Raw genomic sequence first — 18,922 nt, forward strand, 5'->3', positions numbered from 1 at the left:
CTTGACAAGAGGCATAAAGCTTTTTGTGGCAAACTTAAAGCGGCAAAGTGTCAGATGCTGCTGTTTGTTTTATTGCCATAACTGGCCTCCCCCAGTATCCCACAATGCTCGCCGTGACTGCTCGGTTTACTGTTTTGAACTCAGCTGCCCTGCCGGCATGCGCCCCTCTCCTTTCAAAGCTCCCGGAAGTTCTGACAGCTGAGTATGCAGCTCAGCTCCAGCAACAAAGAGCCAATCATTAACATGGAATGCTCCTGCTCTATGAACAAAGAGGCAGGCAGGCGGGGCGGATGTGTGTGTATGTGAGAGACTGCTATACTGGCAGAGCCAGGGAGGGAGGCCGGGGCTGATGTCGGGGGTCTCCTCTTCCCCCTGCCTTAGGACTTGCTTCCCGCAGCTGTCTGAACTTAAAGACAGCATGCCGACACACTCACTCTTCCCCAACACACACTCTGTTTCTGTTTCTCCCATACACGCACGTGCTCCCTGTCTCACCCTCTCTCCCCTCCTCCCTCCCACCCCCCACACTTGAGTTGAAAAGCGCCTGACAATCTAGTAGGGTGCCTGTGGAATGATGGGACTGAGAAACCTGCATCATGTGATGCTGTACCTTCCCCATAAGCATTACAAACCCTTCCCAAAGCATCCTGCAGCCAGTTGCACAGTGGGATAGCTACCCACAGTGCACTGTTCTCTGTGTCAATGCAAGAGGTGCTAGTGTGGATGCGCTCTGCCAACACAAGGAGCATAATGCGTACGTGCAATAGCAGTTTAAAGCGGCATTGCTTTTGGTGACAAAACTCTGCAGTGTAGACATAACCTAACTGCTCTCTCGGTCATCCATCTGTACTCTGAGCTTAATTACCTTTTTTCCACTGATACTCAACTCTACATATCTTTCACCATCCCTAAAGACTCCTCCCTAAACACCTTCTTTAGTTCTCCCCTTCGGCAAGAAGAATATCCTTGAAGACCATTCCATTTCTGTCTCCATCCTCAATTCAGATCTGCCATTTCTCTCTATTATCTGTATTAATCTTCTTATCTCAGTTATCTGTAAATCTGTCTATTGCCACTGTCAAAACATAATTTGTTTGTGCAACTTCCTTGACTTCGTCTCTAGAGACTTCACGTTTGCCATCAACTGTTTGACTATTGCACCTCTTTCCTAATTGACCTCCACAAGCCCCAAGTCTCCACACTGCAGCATGTACACGAATACCACTGCCCACTGTCTTGCTTATCAGTGAAATATATCAAATCACCCCATCCTAAATCACCTCTATTGGTTTCCTGTTTACTTCTGTTCCAGTTCAAAATTGCCCTTTTTGTTTTAAAACACTCTGTGGACTAGATCAGTTGAGCTCATATGTGAAGTCTGACTCTACTGTCCTTCCCACTCCACTCATTAGTATCTGCCTGCTTCTGTCCTTTCCTGTAGTCTCACTGGAGCTACTTGTGCCTTTCCTCCTGCGGCTTTCCTGTTTTCCTCTATCTCATCACTTCAAAACCTATTTCCAAATTTCATCTTCAAATGTATCTTTTCTTCCTTACTTTTTCCTGTTCACTTTTGACTCTTGTGTATGTCACTTAATTTCTTCCACTGTTGGGGGATTGTTGATTGATTACTTTAAGTTATTAATCAAAGTGCTTAGCTAATTATTTTGTGATTTTTCACCATATAGCATTCTCAGATGGTCTGTAATTCTGGCATAATATAATTAAAGCTTGTATAAATGACACTGACAGAAAATAAAGTTGTGTTGCATAAGTGTATTATTCCGTGATATTTTTAAGGGAGTCTTGTTGATTTGTTCAGGCCAAACTTTCACTGGTCTTAATTTTTTGAATATTTTCTATGAGGATTATTCTCTAGATTCTAAATATTTTCCTTTTTATTAATCTATTCTCTATTTTGATAAGAAAATAAAAATAAAAAGCTGCTATTTCAGCAACTTATATGTAAACAAATAAGCTGACTTCAAGATCCATAATTGTGTGTATGCAGAGATAGGTGGTTTCTTGTGTAGCTAGGTCCCAAATCAAATAGAGACAACTACATTCTCCTCCATCTATTCCTTCTGCATGGCCTTCTAGGGTTGCCCCATGTAACATTTCATTCTGGAGGTCACAGAAACCTAGATAACAGGAAAGGAGTGGTCATAAATGTTATATTAAAATAATATGGGGAAAAAGTACTTCCAAGCCCCAAAATAGTATCCCATAACTGTGGATCTCCTTGTTTGTTGTTTATACAACACCATAGGTGTGCATGGTGCTTTACAATCCTTGGTCTGAGTTGGTGACAGTCTAAATCAGTCACAAGAGCAGACACTATCTCTGCCATACTTGGTAGATAGATGTTTCCCTCAACCCACTAGCATCATTTCCAGATTGAGTTTCTGCCAATTCACTTTTATTCATGTTCCTATCTTGAAAAATGGTCTAACTGCTCCATCTGAGTTTTACAAGAGACCTCGAGTAGCATGTTCTCTGTATTAGAGCCTCACTTTCTCTCACAATAGCCTCACATACACATTGTACAATAAGACTGACAGGATAGAGCCCTCTGAAATCCCACATGAGGGAGCTCTTGGGGACAATGAATGATTGACCAGTGCAGTCCTCTGGGAATTCTTTGGAAGGAAAGAAATCACTGTTCTGTGGTACCACCCAGCCCAGCCATAATGTACAATCAGGTTGGCAAAACCTTGCTGTCACCAGCCAACTGCTTGACACTGTAAAAGATTCAGTATACTCACCTGCTCATTGTCCATTAATAGGAGATCACAGCCAATGTAGTCTCCCTACCATACTTGGGTCTGGGAAATCTGAGTGTTCCCGATGACCCCAGAGTTGCTTGTTAGCCATCTTTTCAGTGATGTTGGGAATGCAACCAGAGTAATCATTTTATTTTTAAGGTTCCAGGCACGTGTTGCCAATAATATAAAAGAGTCTAAAAAAAAGTTTAAATGAAAATTAGTTGACATTGTCACCTTAAATCAATTCTGCACTATCCCAATAAATGAGTTATTTGATTTTATTACAATTCACTTAATTTTATTTTTCAGTACCTTCCTCAGACTGCTGTGACCCATCAATTGCATCTCAGATTGTTTCAAAAGTAAAAGAACTAGGTAATTTTTTTAAAAGTGCGTAATATTTTGATTATCTAGAATAATTTTAGGTGATATTTTTATTTGGAACATAGAGATTGTTTTCTCTATGATTTTATCATAGATGCACCACTAAGAATCTTTTATCATTATAAAAGGTATAAGGTTTATTGTTTCCCTTGTCCTCCCTTCTCTAGATCTTCTATTATTTGTCACACCCAGTTTGTTACAATTATCTTAAATTAGGCACTGAGCCTGCAAAAATTTAAGCACGTGCTTAACTTGAAGCTCATGAGTAAACAATAAATAATCCCATTGATAACAAGTAATCTCATTTTAATCATTGGGGCTATTCATGTGCTTTAAAATTAAGCATGTCCATAAGTGATTGAAGAATCAGGACCTTAGCCTGTAAACTGCTTAGGGCTTCCTGTGTTTGTAAAGTGCCTAGTACAAGGTGGGCCCAATCTTGACTGGGGCCTGTGGGTGCCACATCAATTACTGTTGTTTGTGTATACTAGCACCTGGAGGTCTCAATCAAGCCCCATTATGTTTGATGCTGTACTTGCATATAGTAAAAGTCGGTACCTATTACAAGGAATTTCCTGTCTTAAAAAGAGTTTGCAATCTATAAAAAGAAAAAAAGATACAACAAAACTGTTGTACAATACAATGAATAAAAATGTTGCTGTAAATATTTGGGTTATTTCTTCACTAGAGAAATATCTTTTTAATAAATGATTATATGCACAAACCACCTGTAGATGGGCCCTTTTGGGATGTTGTATAAGAAGACATTTTTGTTCATTTGTTTAAAAGGAGTGAATGTTACTGTTTGTCATATTGAAATATCTGTAAGAGCTATGTTATCCAGACGGTATTTAATTAGCCTCACTGGTGATTACCATTATTGTGCTGTTTGCCTTTGTATCGCCCCTGAATGAAGGTTACCAAACTTGGACTCTGCTGATCGCCAGAGGAAATGAATTTGAGTCAAGGATCCCTGCCTACATTGAGAACTAGGGACTGTCAGCACATGCTTATCATCACACCTTAATAGCCTTGTCACGTCACTGGAGAGAGGCAGTCTCACAGGTCTCAAGAAACCTGGGTTCAATTCCTGGCTGAGAGTTTGTCTACAGTTGAAATGTTGCAGTGGCACAACTGCAGTTGTACCACTGTAGCGCCTCAGTGTAGACACTACCTACACCGACAGGAGGGGTTCTTCCATTGGCATAATTAATCCACCTCCCTGATAAGTGGTACCTAGGTCAACAGAATTCTTCTATCGACCTAGTGCTGTCTGCACCAGGGATTAGGTCAGTTTAATTACGGCACTTTTTTCACCCCCCACAAGCAACGTAGCTGGGTCGACCTAACTTTTTAGTGTAGAGCAGGCCTCACCCACAGACTTCTTACCTGACTTTGGGAAAGTAACTTAATCTACCCTGATCTTCAGCTCCCCTTCTGCAAAATGGGGGATAATTCTTCCCTACCTCACAAGGGTTTTGTGAGGATAAAATCTATTAACTGTCATGAGACATTCCAATACTACCATGCTTGAAGACCACATAAGTATCTAGATAGACAGGTAGCAGAGACCAAAAATATAAGACTGGTCTAGTTATATGAGTATGTCAGGTAGGAGTCCAGCTCTGGATACCTTTTGAAGACATCAGCTGCTGTAATGCAAACATTCTTTTTAATGAGTTCTTGCAGTGTGTCATGTTATGTTACTGTATTTGACATTACACTGTAAATTATAAAGCTTTGTCTGTAATTTATAAGATAGTGTCAGGTACCTCTGTATTATTTATACTGATATCCTTCAAGTTCTAGTGCTTAGAATCTATCATGCTTTGACATTCATGTGAATGGTTAACTCTTTAAAGAAGTGTTCAAATAATTCATCCAAGACTTGAGTCAAAGTATAAAGAGTTTTATATTCCTGTTATGATTCATGTAATTTGTATAGACCCACCGAAGACATATACCCAAGATGGAGTCTGTTTGACAGAATTGGGGATGTCTCAGTTACAGAGGCTCACTGTTACAGTACCAAGAAGAAAACGGACAAAACCAAAGCTTAAATTGAAGATAATAAACCAGAACAGTGTAGCTGTGCTACAGACACCACCAGATATCCAATCAGAGCATTCCAGAGATGGAGAGATGGATGACAGTAGAGGTAATGGTCAGTATGTGGCATATTTTCAGTTTGATATTTGTTGCAATACATGCATATATTTGTACATGTGGCTGTATTTTAAATGTATGGTTTACTGCTCATATAGGTGCTTCTGTTTCACTCTCGTGCTAAATGGTTAAGATGGTCTAACTGTGCAAAACATGATTGTCAGTGTTTGTAGCTGTCCATTTCAAGGAGCTGGACCTTCCTATTACTTTTGTTCATGTTTCATCTATTCCATAGGCACTGACTCCGTGGGTGCTCCAGCCCCGGAGCACCCACGGGGAAAAATTAGTGGGTTCTCTGCACCCACTGGCAGCCAAGCTCCCCTCACCCCCCGCCCCACCTCCTCCTCCACCTCCTCCCCTGAGTGCACTGTGTCCCTACTCCTCCACCTACCTCACAGCGCTTCCCACTGTCAAATAGCTGTTCAGCAGCGCTTAGGTCATTCCAGGAGGGAGGAGCGAGGAGTGTGGACGCGGCGCACTCGGGAGGAGGCGGAGAAGAGGCAGGGCAGGGACGGGGACTGGGGGGAAGGGGACAGAATGGGGGCTGGAAGCGGGCGGGGACTTGGGGGAAGGGATGGAATGCGGGTGGGGCAAGGGGGTGCAGGGCCGGGGGGGCAGTTGAGCACCCACCGGGAACAGTGGAAGTCGGCCCCTATGAACTATCCCATACAGAAACCATGTCTTTAAGACTAACAGCAGGGGCAGCACAGAAGGTCTGGCTGCCCTTCCATAGGACACCAGCGCTACAACTGAAGATTTTGCACACTATGGGGAGTACACAGCGCACTCTGAGACTCTTAGATCCAGAGCAAATGCTGTTAGAAAGTTGTAGCCCCAGGGCTTAACAAAGAGACATCCAGACTTCCTGGCTTCTTTCAAATGTGATGCTCAAAAGCAAGGGTGAGATGGCATAAGAGGGTACTCAGGGATAGTTGAATTTCTTGATGGGGGGGGGGTCTCAACTCATCCTTCTCTAGATACAAAGAGGATCTGGGGAGGGCATGGAATTGCCATTTCTGACAGAGAAGAAGTTGTTGACCCCAGTCGGAAGCAACACATTCTTTTACTTCCCTGGCCAAGTGAGCTTTTGTTTGACTCCATAATCCCAGACAGGACAGAAATTGGATTGGAAAATGGATTGCATAGTTAATTTGTATCTGGTTTAAGTGGAGTTCACTGTACATCCTGATAACTGTATTGTGGACTGTCAAGTTAATCCTAAACCTGAGGAAAGGGTTACTAAATACAGGTGTGAAAGTCAGGAAATAAATTACACAAGTGTCTATTGAAAGTGGAATGCAGACACCCCACCTCACCACACTCTGAAATGCTTTCTGTTTATGCAACATTGTCTTGCTGTTAATCAGATTAAATGTCGTAAGAGGCTTTTTGTAGATATAGAGAGTTCTTGAGATAGAGTGATTTAACTGTAGTATGGTGTCATGTTAAGTTGTTGATATAAGTAGCAAGGCAGTTGTTTGATTGGCATATTTTTAATCGTGATCTGTTGTTGGCTGGAAGAAATGTGTATTTCTGGATGACAACTCTGCTTTTCTGGCACAGTGGAACTTTCTAACATTAGAGTAAAGCTTGTCTGTGTGGGAGACAGAGCTTTCTCGGGGCAGACCCAAGACCATGGAATGAACTCTCAAAAAACTGAGGACCATCCCAAACCTCACCACCTTCTGCTCCAAGTGCAAGGCTCACTCTTTTGACCTGCCTTCTCTACAGAAACAGAGAGCAATGTGTACATTTAACAAACAAACAAGAAAAACAACTCAAAATAGAACCCTACCTAAACAAAATACTACATTGCACACATAATTACCCCTTTGGGAAGAAGATAAGAAAGAAAACAAACTGAATATGACAGATGTTAGTCACATCACTTAAAGCGCTACTTCAGAGCCCTCAGATCCTACAGTGATGAGGGAAGTATAAGAAACTCAATAGAATAGAGCTATGCAGAATCACAGATTCATGTAGATGGAACATTTTACCACTATACACACCCTTGCATTCTCAGTTTATCACAAGGAAAATCTAACTCCCTTAGATGTTTTTGAAAATCCCACTCTATATAGGCTATATGCAAGCATTTTCCTCCTCCTTTTTGGTTTAGTTTATAATTCTGTCTTTTCTCCAGAAGGTGATCTTATGGACTGTGATGGAAAATCAGATTCCAGCCCAGAACGAGAAACTGTGGATGATGAATCTAAGGTGACAGAAGGAGCTGATGGGGTCAAAAAGAGAAAGAGAAAGCCATACAGACCTGGTAGGGTACATAATGTAGAGCATTTTGTATCCATTTGTTTGTCACGTTTAATTTTTCTACTATGTAAATATTCTATTAATTTAGAAATAGGAAGGCTAAACAGCATGTTTAGGAAAGGCTTCTTTGGGTGGTTCATTCCTCATTGTGCAATGTAGTAGTTTCTTCTATTATGGTTAAAAGTAATTTACTGTCTGATTATCCAGGTATGTTTTCTCAGGTTGCTGCACAGCAACAGTCCTACCCTTCTGCTGTAAGTACTGGGTCACAATTCAGATTTACAGCCAGTTATGGATTATTTAACTTGAGAAAAGAAAGCACTGTGCTTTTCTAATTGGATATATATGTTGCAGGTAAACGTACATATATGCTGTATTGTATAGAAATGTGTATCTATGGCTCAATGAAGTATGTGTGTGAGGCTTTTTGCTTCTTTAAAGAGAATACTTTTGTAGGTATCTACTACCTGTTTTCTGAAGTGTGTGATAAGTAGGGCCCTACCAAATTCTCAGCCGCAAAAAACGCATCACGGACCGTGAAATCTGGTCTCCCCCATGAAATGTGGCTTTTTGTGTACTTTCACCCTCTAGTATAGTATAGAGTAAAAGTATACAAAAGTCAATAGTGTTTCTCAAACTGGGGGTCCTGACCCAAAGGAGACTGCAAGGCTATTGTAGTGGGGGGTCGCGATCTTGCCACTCTTACCACTGCACTGCATTCAGAACTGGCCACCCTTACTTCTGCACCATACTGCCACCCTTACTTCTGCACTGCTGCTGGTGGCGGCGCTGCCTTCAGAGCTGGGTGCCTGGACAGCTGCTGTCCAGCTGCCCAGCTCTGAAGGCAGCGCAGAAGTAAGGGTGGCAATGCTGCGATCTCCCTACAATAGCCTTGTGATCCCCGCTTGGGTTGGGACCCCCAGTTTGAGAAATGCTGACTTAAGAGCCATTGTGATCATCTAGTCCAACCTCCTGCACAATGCAGGCCACAGAATCTCACCCACAAACTCCTGCGATAAACCTCTCACCTATGTCTGAGCTATTAAAGTCCTCAAATCATGGTTTAAAGACTTAAACGAGCATAGAATCCTCCAGCAAGTGACCCGTGCCCCATGCTACAGAGGAAGGCAAAAAACCTCCAGGGCCTCTTCCAATCTGCCCTGGAGGAAAATTCCTTCCCAACCCCAAATATGGCGATCAGCTAAACCCTGAGCATATGGGCAAGATTCACCAGCCAGATACCCAGGAAAGAATTCTCTGTAGTAACTCAAATCCCACCCCATCTAACATCCCATCACAGGCCAGTGGGCCTATTTACCATGAATATTTAAAGATCAATGAATTGCCAAAATCCTATTATCCCATCATACCATCTCCTCCATAAACTTATCAAGTTTAATCTTAAAGCCAGATAGGTCTTTTGCCCCCACTGCTTCCCTTGGAAGGCTATTCCAAAATTTCACCCTAGTGATAAGGGTAAGTTTTTCATACTGTCTGAAGATGGTTCAGACTCGTATGCAATTCAGTTGTCAGTTGTTGGGTGAATCAATCACCTTGCATTTATTGATAGTCTTTGTAGTTACAAATACTTATTGGACAATTGGAGCAAAAGTATTTCCCTGAAGTTTTAAATAAGGGTGGGGTACGGGACGGGATGGAAACAGCATGTTGAGAGCTCTTTTTGTTTAGAATATCACCAGGTTCAAACATCACTGGGATTTTCAGTCTCTTAACATCTAATTTTTAAGTTCTCGACCATATTGACTTCATAGGCACCGACTCTGTGGGTGCTCTGGGGCTGGAGCACCCACAGGGAAAAATTAGTGGGTGCTCTGCACCCACCGGCAGCCAAGCTCCCCTCCCCCCCATCGCACCTCCCCCTGAGCATGCCACATCCCCGTTTCTCTGCCTACCTCCCAGCGTTTCCCGCCGAGGCGCCGACGAATTGGCAACATTAGCACGCTCTGGGAGCCGGGGGGAGCGGGAACATGGTGCACTCAGGGGAGGAGACGGGGAAGAGGCAGAGCTGGGGCAGGGATTTGGGGAAGGGGTTGGAATAGGGGCAGGAAGGGGGCGGAATTGGGGCAGGGCCTTTGGGGAAGAGCCGGAGCAGGAGTGCGGCTGGGGGCAGAGTGGGGTTTGAGCACCCACGGTAAAGAGGGGAAGTCGGCGCCTGTGATTGACTTTACAAATTGCATCCTTGTGATAACACAGACTTTTGGCTGCAGTAAGGGTTCCATGCTGAGAGTCCTAGACAATTGTGCTATCAGAGGTAACTCAGCCAGTGGCCCCCCTTACTCTAGAGCTAATTTGCACACAGCAGTTTTATGGTTGTCTGAGGGACACTGCACAGAGGGTGGATTACCTTGTCCAAATGACACAGTTCTTCAAAACCACCTAAACAAGAACCCCAAATACACTTTACCCCTCATTGCAGCACATATCCCTCATTTTGCCACCCACACAAATCTTCTAACACAACACAAGTCTCACACAAATCAGCACAGACCTCCCAGCACAAAACAACCCTCACATAAATCAACACAACTCTCATAGAATATCAGGGTTGGAAGGGACCTCAGGAGGTCATCTAGTCCAACCCCCTGCTCAAAGCCTGACCTTAAAAACTTCTAGGGAAGGAGATTCCACCACCTCCCTAGGTAACGCATTCCAGTGTTTCACCACCCTCCTAGTGAAAAAGTTTTTCCTAATATCCAACCTAAAATCTCCCCCACTGCAACTTGAGACCATTACTCCTTGTTCTGTCATCTGCTACCACTGAGAACAGTCTAGAGCCATTCTCTTTGGAACCCCCTTTCAGGTAGTTGAAAGCAGCTATCAAATCCCCCCTCATTCTTCTCTTCTGAAGACTAAACATCCCCAGTTCCCTCAGCCTCTCCTCATAACTCTCCCAGCATAACACACACATTCGCGAACCCTCACTTATACTTACCCGAAACACATAGCTACACGTCATCACCAGTACCAATATAAATGTGCTTATATTGGTGTAACTTACGTATAGCCGTATGGGAAAGAGAATAATCCATACCAGTAAAAGACACATTTTTATACCAATTTAACAGTGTCCACACTAAGGAGTTGTAATAGTAGATCAATAAAAAATTGACATCCATAACCAATGTAGTTATACCCATACAAACTGTGTGTGTAGACCAGGCCTTAAGGAAAATATTTCTGTGTTTTGAAGAAGTCCTTGTATGTGGGCAACCAAAAAAATGTCCTCATGGATTTTTCTTTGTTTCCATTTTTATCTGGGAATGTAATCTGCATCTGCTTGTATTTTTTTTCTTTGATAGGTATTGGAGGATTCATGGTACGCCAGAGAAGTCGTACAGGGCAGGGTAAAACTAAGAGATCTCTCTCCAGGAAAGATTCTTCCGGCTCTGTTTCTGAGCAGTTGCCTAGCAGAGAAGATGGTATGTACTAACATTTATTTGTTTGTAAATTATTGCCAATGCTTAATTTAGAAAAATGATGGAACTAGTTTTTTATCTGTTGCTGTCAGGAGATTATTGCAGTGGAAAAATGGTTACATGATTAATGTTGTCACCTCATTTTATGAATTTGGCTGCTATACTAATTCATTTGTATTTACAGCAGTGTCTAAAATTCACAAAGAGACAGAACTAGAAATGTCCTGAAACACTAATAAAATGTTTCAGGTTACTAAGACACAGCTAAGAGAAACAGTGTGCTCTGGTAGAGTGGGCACTGTACTGGGACTCAGGAGACCTAGGTTCCATTCCCAGCTCAGCTACTGACCTACTGTTATAGCTTGGACCCCCTACTGACAAATGGTTCCATTTGTTTGTATAGCATTTGTATTACATGTAAGGGTATGTCTACATTTAAAACGCTGCGGTGGTGCAGCTGTGCTGCTGTAGTACTTCCGTGTAGATGCTACCTACCACCACAGGAGGGCTTCTCCCATTGGCATTGGTAATCCACCTCTTCCATCAACCTAGCACTGGTCTGCCCCAGGGGTTAGGTCAGAATAGCTACGTCTCTATGGGGTGTGGATTTTTCACACCCCTAAGCAATGTAGCTATACCATGAGTGTCTGCTTTGTAAATATTCTTTTAGTTTGGAATAGGATGTCTGCTCAGCCTGCTGTGAAAAACTTCCTTTGCCTGTTCCTTACATACTGTAGCATATGGGCCCCTCTTTTATAACCTTTAGACATTGCTTTAACACCTGACAAGGTGTTAACTGCATTCAGGTGGCACTTCTGTAGTTTGATAGGTCATTTTTTCACACCTTAGCAGTAGGGCCTGACAAAGGGCACTCAACAACGTGGCTAATCAAAAAGACTGATTATATCATGAGAATAAATGAGGCCCTAAAACAATAAGTGTGTGTGGAAGGGGGTTAATTATCCTAGTTTTATTCATTTAACAGTTGCATCTGTCGTTGATAAGTTTATAAGAAAGTATGGTATTTGCATCTGTTTGAATATCATAAACACTTTTCCAGACCCTTTCTGTGGTTGAGATACCTTCTTTTCTGAGGGTGGATTTTATGGACTGTAGAACTTGAGTAACTGTTCACTAATGTGAGAAAGGGCTGTATAATCTAGCCCAATAATTCTCACCTAGGGGTACACAGAGGTGTTCCAGGGGCTTAATGAACTCATCTAGATATTTGCTTAGTTTTACAACAGGCTACATAAAAAGCACTAGTGAAGTCAGTACAAACTAAAATTTAACAGAGACAATGACTGTTTATACTGCTCTATATACTAGACATGGAAATGTAAGTACAATATTTATATTCCAGTTAATTTATTTTATAATTATACGGTAAAAACGAGGAGGTAAGCAATTTTTCAATAATAGTGTGCTGTGACACTTTTGTATTTTTATGTCTGATTTTCTAAAGCAAGTAGTTTTAAAGTGAGGTGAAACTTGACAAATCAGACTCCTGGAAGGCGTACAGTAGTCTGGAAAGGTTATGAACCACTGACCCTTAAGTATTAAACCATATATAATATAGCCCTTGAACTGAAGTCAGTGTGACTGCTTGTGGAGCACAGGTGCTAAACTCCTACAAACTGATTATTAAAACCTGATCCTCACGGCTTGTCTACATCGGCACTTTACAGCGCTGCAACTTTCTCGCTCAGGAGTGTGAAAAAAGGAGGTTGTGGAAACTCCTTCACTGGTGGTTTTCAAAGGGAGGCTGGATAGGCACCTGTCTTGTATGATTTAGATGCAGCAAATCCTGCGTCTTGGTTTTAGGAAGTCTCTGCTTTTTCTAAGATCCATGAACTGTAATGTATGGTTATGGTCAGAAAAGTGACTGTGTAAAAGTGGCACCTCCTTTTGCAATGGATCTGTTCCCTGCATACATTCCAGATCAGCGCTGCTTGATTTCTTACTGTTACCATTGCCAAATTAGCACAACTAGGAGAGCTGGGCTGGATACTTTTCTGGCTTATGAATCATTTGGTAGGTCTACACTTACGACGACGTATAGAGTGCAGACTCTGCATGCCCAGCCAGCCTGCATATAATAGCAGTGTAGAAGGTGAGGCACTGCTTAGGCAAGTAGACTAGAGTGCCCTACATGCCTGAACCCCAGAATGTGTAGCCTGCATGACTGTCTACATGCCCAAGCAATAACTGTCCCCATCTACGCTGCTATTTTTAGCAGTATAGACTCCTGCTGCCTCCCAGCTGCTGGAGCCTTTCTGCGCCACAGTGAAAAACTCTGGCACGTAGGAAAGGCTCTGGCAAGGGGAAGCAGTGAGGAAAGGATCCCCGGAGCCAAAGCCCACAGCCTCCTCCCTGCCAGAGCCTTTCACTGCCCCATGTAGCTACACACCACAGTGTGAGTGTGGATGCAGCAGGTAGCTACATGAACCCTACCCTCCACCACAAGTGTAGGCAAGATGATTAACAGAATTGTCACTTCTCAGCTTTATTTAATTACGTTTCATTTTGAGTCAGCAAATTCAGTATGGGAATTGAGAAACAACAAAGATGCAATCCCACAATACCATTTTTACAGAGACCCTTTTCAGAGCAGAACTGTACTTCAGAGAGTTAGACTGCATAGTACATATCGTCCCTCTTAAATAATAAACATCAGATGTGTATAGTGGGCCAGAGATATAAAGAGAATTGTAATGTATTTGTGCATGAATGTTGTTTTTAGGTTGGACTGAACAGCTGCCAGATACACCGGTTGATGAGTCTACTCCTATTTCTGAAAATACTGAGAAAATAAAAAAGCGTTACAGGAAAAAGAAAAATAAACTTGAAGAAACCTTCCCTGCATACTTGCAGGTACAGTCATTGCTATCCATTATGTGCTATTTAAAACTAACGTTTGCATGTGTTGAATAAACTGCTAATATATTTAAAGTATAAATGTTTGCTTTCTGATATCTAATTTATCACTCAGTTGAAGTGGCTTTTGAATAAGGAATATATAATAAAAGCTACTCTTTGTAGCTTCTGTAATGAGTTTATTGCACACACCAGGGACTCCCTGCATTCCTTCATTCCCCCTCCCACAAGCTCTCCAACCCTCCAATCTCCCTCTATTTTAAGGACTCTGTGCAACTCTCCCCACCCCTCCCTCATGCCTGGACATTTGTGTGTCCCCCATTGCCCACTCTGCCACATGTGAGGGTGCCTTCTTCCACACACCCTATGTGCCCCCACTTCCCGCCTTTCCCTCCTGGTAGGGGTTCTGTGTGTTGCACCCATCCCCCTATGCCAGGGTCCCCCAATCTTCCCCCACCCCCATGCTGTGGGCTATGTTCAAGCCCCCTTTGCCCCATACCCTTCCTTCCTCTTCTCTCCCCCCCCCACCCCCCCTATTATTCTTCTTTCTGTCTGGGTGATAAGAAAGAAGTAATATCTTTTAATGGACCAACTTCTATTGAAGAAAGAGAGACAAGATTTCAAGCTTACATAAAGCTCTTCTTCAGGTCTGGGAGTGTCACAGCTAGACACAAGGTGGAATGGATTGTTTAGCATAAGGGGTTGTCTGCACTGCAACTTTCTCGCTCCGGGGTGTGAAAAAACACCCCCCTGAGCGCAGCAGGTTCCAGCGCTGTAAAGTGCAAGTGTAGACAGTGCACCAGTAGCTCCCTCAGCCCTGGTAGCTACGCCCCTCATGGAGGTAGTTTTTAATGTAGCGCTTTAACATTGCCAGTGTAGACTAACCCTAAGTAGTTAACCCATATTTCAAAGTTTCAGAGTAGCAGCCGTGTTAGTCTGTATTCGCAAAAAGAAAAGGAGTACTTGTGGCACCATATTTCAAGGGACCATTCAAAGTGAAGTGGCCCATTAACACCTCTCCAGTCATGGGGGGAAAGAGATGGGCGGATGGGGGCTACTGGGTTATAGATTGTTGTAATAAACCATAAATCCAGTGTCTCTATTAATTATTTTCATACCTAGAACAGTTATGAATTTACATTCCCAGGCTTGTCTGTTGAAGGTGTTATGCAGGTTTCCTTTGAGGATGAGGTCTGAGAAGTCAGATTTTAGAGTGATCATTTTGTGAAAAGTGTTCACCCACAGGGGATATGGTGTTTTTGTCTTTTATCATTTTTCTGTGTGAGTTCATTCAAGAGCATAGTCTGGGAGATAAGTCATTCAGAATGTGAACAATGGTAGACAGAGATGAGATAGGGGTATTGTTGTGCTGGAAGGTGTTAATGGGTGCCATCAACCAGAGGTGGATCTATAGACAACTGCAGAGGTGCTTGGAAGCTCTAACTGTCCCACACAAATTTTCTCCTGATTTTCCCATCAAAAGATTCTGGCCATTGATGCCTAGAATGTGCCCTATGAAACTTTGGAATTGATTGGATGCAGTATTTAATTTAAAAGTTGTTGAGTTACGTGCAGACAGACAGAAAAATGCTGCCACATTGAATACAAGGCTTTCACAAGCTTGGGCAACTATCTCTCTGTCTTCCAGTCCCTTGCTTGCTTGAGCAATAACACTCAAATTACATTCTGTATTTTTTCCCTCCCAGTACACTGAAACACTGCACCTTCAATTTGCATACTTGCATATACTGAATACTGTCAAAAGGCTTAGTCAGATCTTGGTATTATTACATTTTCTTTACAGAAACATCACAGAATATTATTTGATGAGGAAAAAATACTCTGTATTCATGGCAGGGAGAAAATCCTTGAATTAGAACTTCCTCTTATTAGAAGGGATGGATTGGTTTTTTTACTTAATCTGATTCTTGGGAAACATAGACTAGCTCTTTAGCTCTTGTGTGTAGGTTCTGACTTCATTAAAGCAGAGAATAACTGAAATTTAAAAATAATTTTAATTACATTTCTAACAATTAGAGCTTAAAATGATGGGGGTTTCTAGGGCCAAATGAGGAGGTGACAATAAATAAATTAAAAATACTGCAACTGATCAATTGGTTTTAAGATTGTCTAGTCTGTTGACCAGTCAGTGGGTTCCTGATGTACTTTTCCTGAGTCAGCTGCAAGTGAATGGCAGCTATTATACAGTGTATGTAAGTCTGCTAATGAAAATGAACAACTTTATGCTCCATGAAGAAAGAGGTTTTGTGTTGTTGCAGCTCCACAGTGCGATGATTTCTGCTAATTGTTAACCATTCAGAAAAGATGGATGGTCAGTGGTTAGAACACTGGCCTGGGACTCAGGAAACCCATGGTCAGTTTCCTACTCTGCCACAGACTTCTTGTGTGGCTTTGGTCAAGTCAGTCACTAGGATCTCCTTGCCTCACAGTGATGTTTGTGTGAGAATAAATACATGAAAGATTGTGTTGTGCTCAGATACCAAGGGGATATGTTGGTACCTAAAGAAAGTTTTTTGGTATGTTTTTTTTCCTATATAACCTAAGATGTGAATTTAAACTGATGTGGTTGTACCAGTGTAACCATTACTACCCTCCACCAGTGACACACACACACACGCCTCCCCTCCCCCTTCCAGAGTGGACACTCTTATACCAATATAATAATGTCCATACGGATGCTATATAACTATATTGCTATAACTAGTAAAGCTTTCTTATGTAGACAGATAGATATAAAAATTTCCCTAAATAGACTGACTTTAATGTATGTTTGTCTTCATTACAGGAAGCTTTCTTTGGAAAAGATCTCCTAGATATCAGTAGACAAAGTAAGATGAGCCTAAATAATTTATCCGAAGAATCACTTCTGATGTCATGTAAAACTAATCAGACCACCAATTTTCTGGATCCATCTTCCGACCCACTGCTTAGTTCAGCCTCTACTCCAGCTCAAGCAAAACTGGGAGCTCAAGGTATACCAAGCTAAAGTTAGTGATAATTCAGTCATGTTTGGTTTTGTTGTTATAGGAGCTTTCCCATGCTTTTGTGTGTTCATTTTTAACATATACACTTTCTAACATTCTTTAACTTAATATTACAAGACAAGTTAACATTATATTGGGTGATAAGCCACAATTGGGTGTTGATTCTGGAGTCACTAATACACATCTGCAGGCCTTCCACTGACTTGCCTTATACATGTTCTAATAAGACTCCTTGATTTTAATTTGCATGTTTTCAAAACACTTAGAAACAGGGTAGGTGTATCTTGTTTTAGGAAGACAAATCCTTCATGATAGAAGGCTACAGTAGACTAACTGGAAAACAACATTAAAAACCTGTTCTTTGTACTGGTGAATATTTATTTTAAAGTTATTATTGTCTAATTTTTAGTATTGATTATTTTAGGTTCCCAGACTACTCAGACTTTTGGGGATTCTTTTTGCCTTTATATTGTCCCCTATGAGCCTGAATGCTCTTTCAGGGTGCAGTTTGTAGCCAAAAGGCAGCTTTTGACTCTTACTTTCTACTGCAAAAGCTAAACTGGGAATGTTATTTTAACTTGATGGACAGTGAGTCTTGAACATGGCTGGAGTGCCACAAAGTGCTGCTGAAAGGCCAGCTTCACATAAGGGAGCAATCTCTGTTTTTCCCAACTGTCCTGCTACTTCAAGAATTCTTTTTCTAAATGTCTCATAGGTATGTCAGGTTTCAGAGTAAAGCCATTTTAGTCTGTATTCTCAAAAAGAAAAGGAGGACTTGTGGACTTAGAGACTAACCAATTTATTTGAGCATAAGCTTTCGTGAGCTACAGCTCACTTCTTCTACACTTTCCACAGTATGCATCCGATGATCTTTTTGTACACACAAAGCGTGAAAAAATACCTTCCCCCACCCCACTCTCCTGCTGGTAATAGCTTATCTAAAGTGATCACTCTCCTTACAATGACAGGTTTCAGAGTAACAGCCGTGTTAGTCTGTATTCGCAAAAAGAAAAGGAATACTTGTGGCACCTTAGAGACTAACCAATTTATTTGAGCGTGAGCTACAGCTCACTTCATCGGATGCATACTGTCTTTCCACAGTATGCATCCAATGAAGTGAGCTGTAGCTCACGAAAGCTCATGCTCAAATAAATTGGTTAGTCTCTAAGGTGCCACAAGTACTCCTTTTCTTTCTCCTTACAATGTGTATGATGATCAAGGTGGGCCATTTCCAGCACAAATCCAGGGTTTAACAAGAACGTCGGGGGGGGGGGTTAGGAAAAAACAAGGGGAAATAGGTTACCTTGCATAATGACTTAGCCACTCCCAGTCTCTATTCAAGCCTAAGTTAATTGTATCCAATTTGCAAATGAATTCCAATTCAACAGTCTCTCGCTGGAGTCTGGATTTGAAGTTTTTTTGTTGTAATATCGCAACTTTCATGTCTGTAATCGTGTGACCAGAGAGATTGAAGTGTTCTCCGACTGGTTTATGAATGTTCTAATTCTTGACATCTGATTTGTGTCCTTCAAATCCAGACTCCAGCGAGAAACTGTTGAATTGGAATTCATTTGCAAATTGGATACAATTAACTTAGGCTTGAATAGAGACTGGGAGTGGCTAAGTCATTATGCAAGGTAACCTATTTCCCTGTGTTTTTTCCTAACCCCCCTCCCCCCCCAGACGTTCTTGTTAAACCCTGGATTTGTGCTGGAAATGGCCCACCTTGATTATCATACACATTGTAAGGAGAGTGGTCACTTTAGATAAGCTATTACCAGCAGGAGAGTGGGTTTGTGGGGGGCCGGGGGTGAGAGAACCTGGATTTGTGCTGGAAATGGCCCAACTTGATTATCATACACATTGTAAGGAGAGTGATCACTTTAGATAAGCTATTGCCAGCAGGAGAGTGGGGTGGGGGGAGGTATTTTTTCATGCTTTGTGTGTATAAAAGATCTTCTACACTTTCCACAGTATGCATCCGATGAAGTGAGCTGTAGCTCACGAAAGCTTATGCTCA

At 42.0% G+C, this 18,922-nt stretch overlaps 1 protein-coding gene across 2 annotated transcripts in view; it reads left to right on the forward strand.

The window, feature by feature from the left end:
- KMT2C (lysine methyltransferase 2C) overlaps positions 1-18,922 on the forward strand; it is a 328,020-nt gene that overhangs the window by 240,707 nt on the left and 68,391 nt on the right. The window contains exons 21-26 of one of the 2 annotated variants that reach the window (XM_074946303.1): positions 3,072-3,137; positions 5,092-5,304; positions 7,459-7,587; positions 10,904-11,023; positions 13,764-13,894; positions 16,704-16,890. In XM_074946303.1, coding sequence (XP_074802404.1) covers positions 3,072-3,137; positions 5,092-5,304; positions 7,459-7,587; positions 10,904-11,023; positions 13,764-13,894; positions 16,704-16,890 — 846 coding nt within the window. Of the gene's footprint in view, positions 1-3,071; positions 3,138-5,091; positions 5,311-7,458; positions 7,588-10,903; positions 11,024-13,763; positions 13,895-16,703; positions 16,891-18,922 lie in introns of both variants that reach the window. The other variant, XM_074946304.1, reaches the window with a different exon arrangement.

The sequence above is a fragment of the Natator depressus genome, chromosome 2, assembly GCF_965152275.1.
Source record: "Natator depressus isolate rNatDep1 chromosome 2, rNatDep2.hap1, whole genome shotgun sequence".
NCBI classification, from domain to species: Eukaryota; Metazoa; Chordata; order Testudines; family Cheloniidae; genus Natator; species Natator depressus.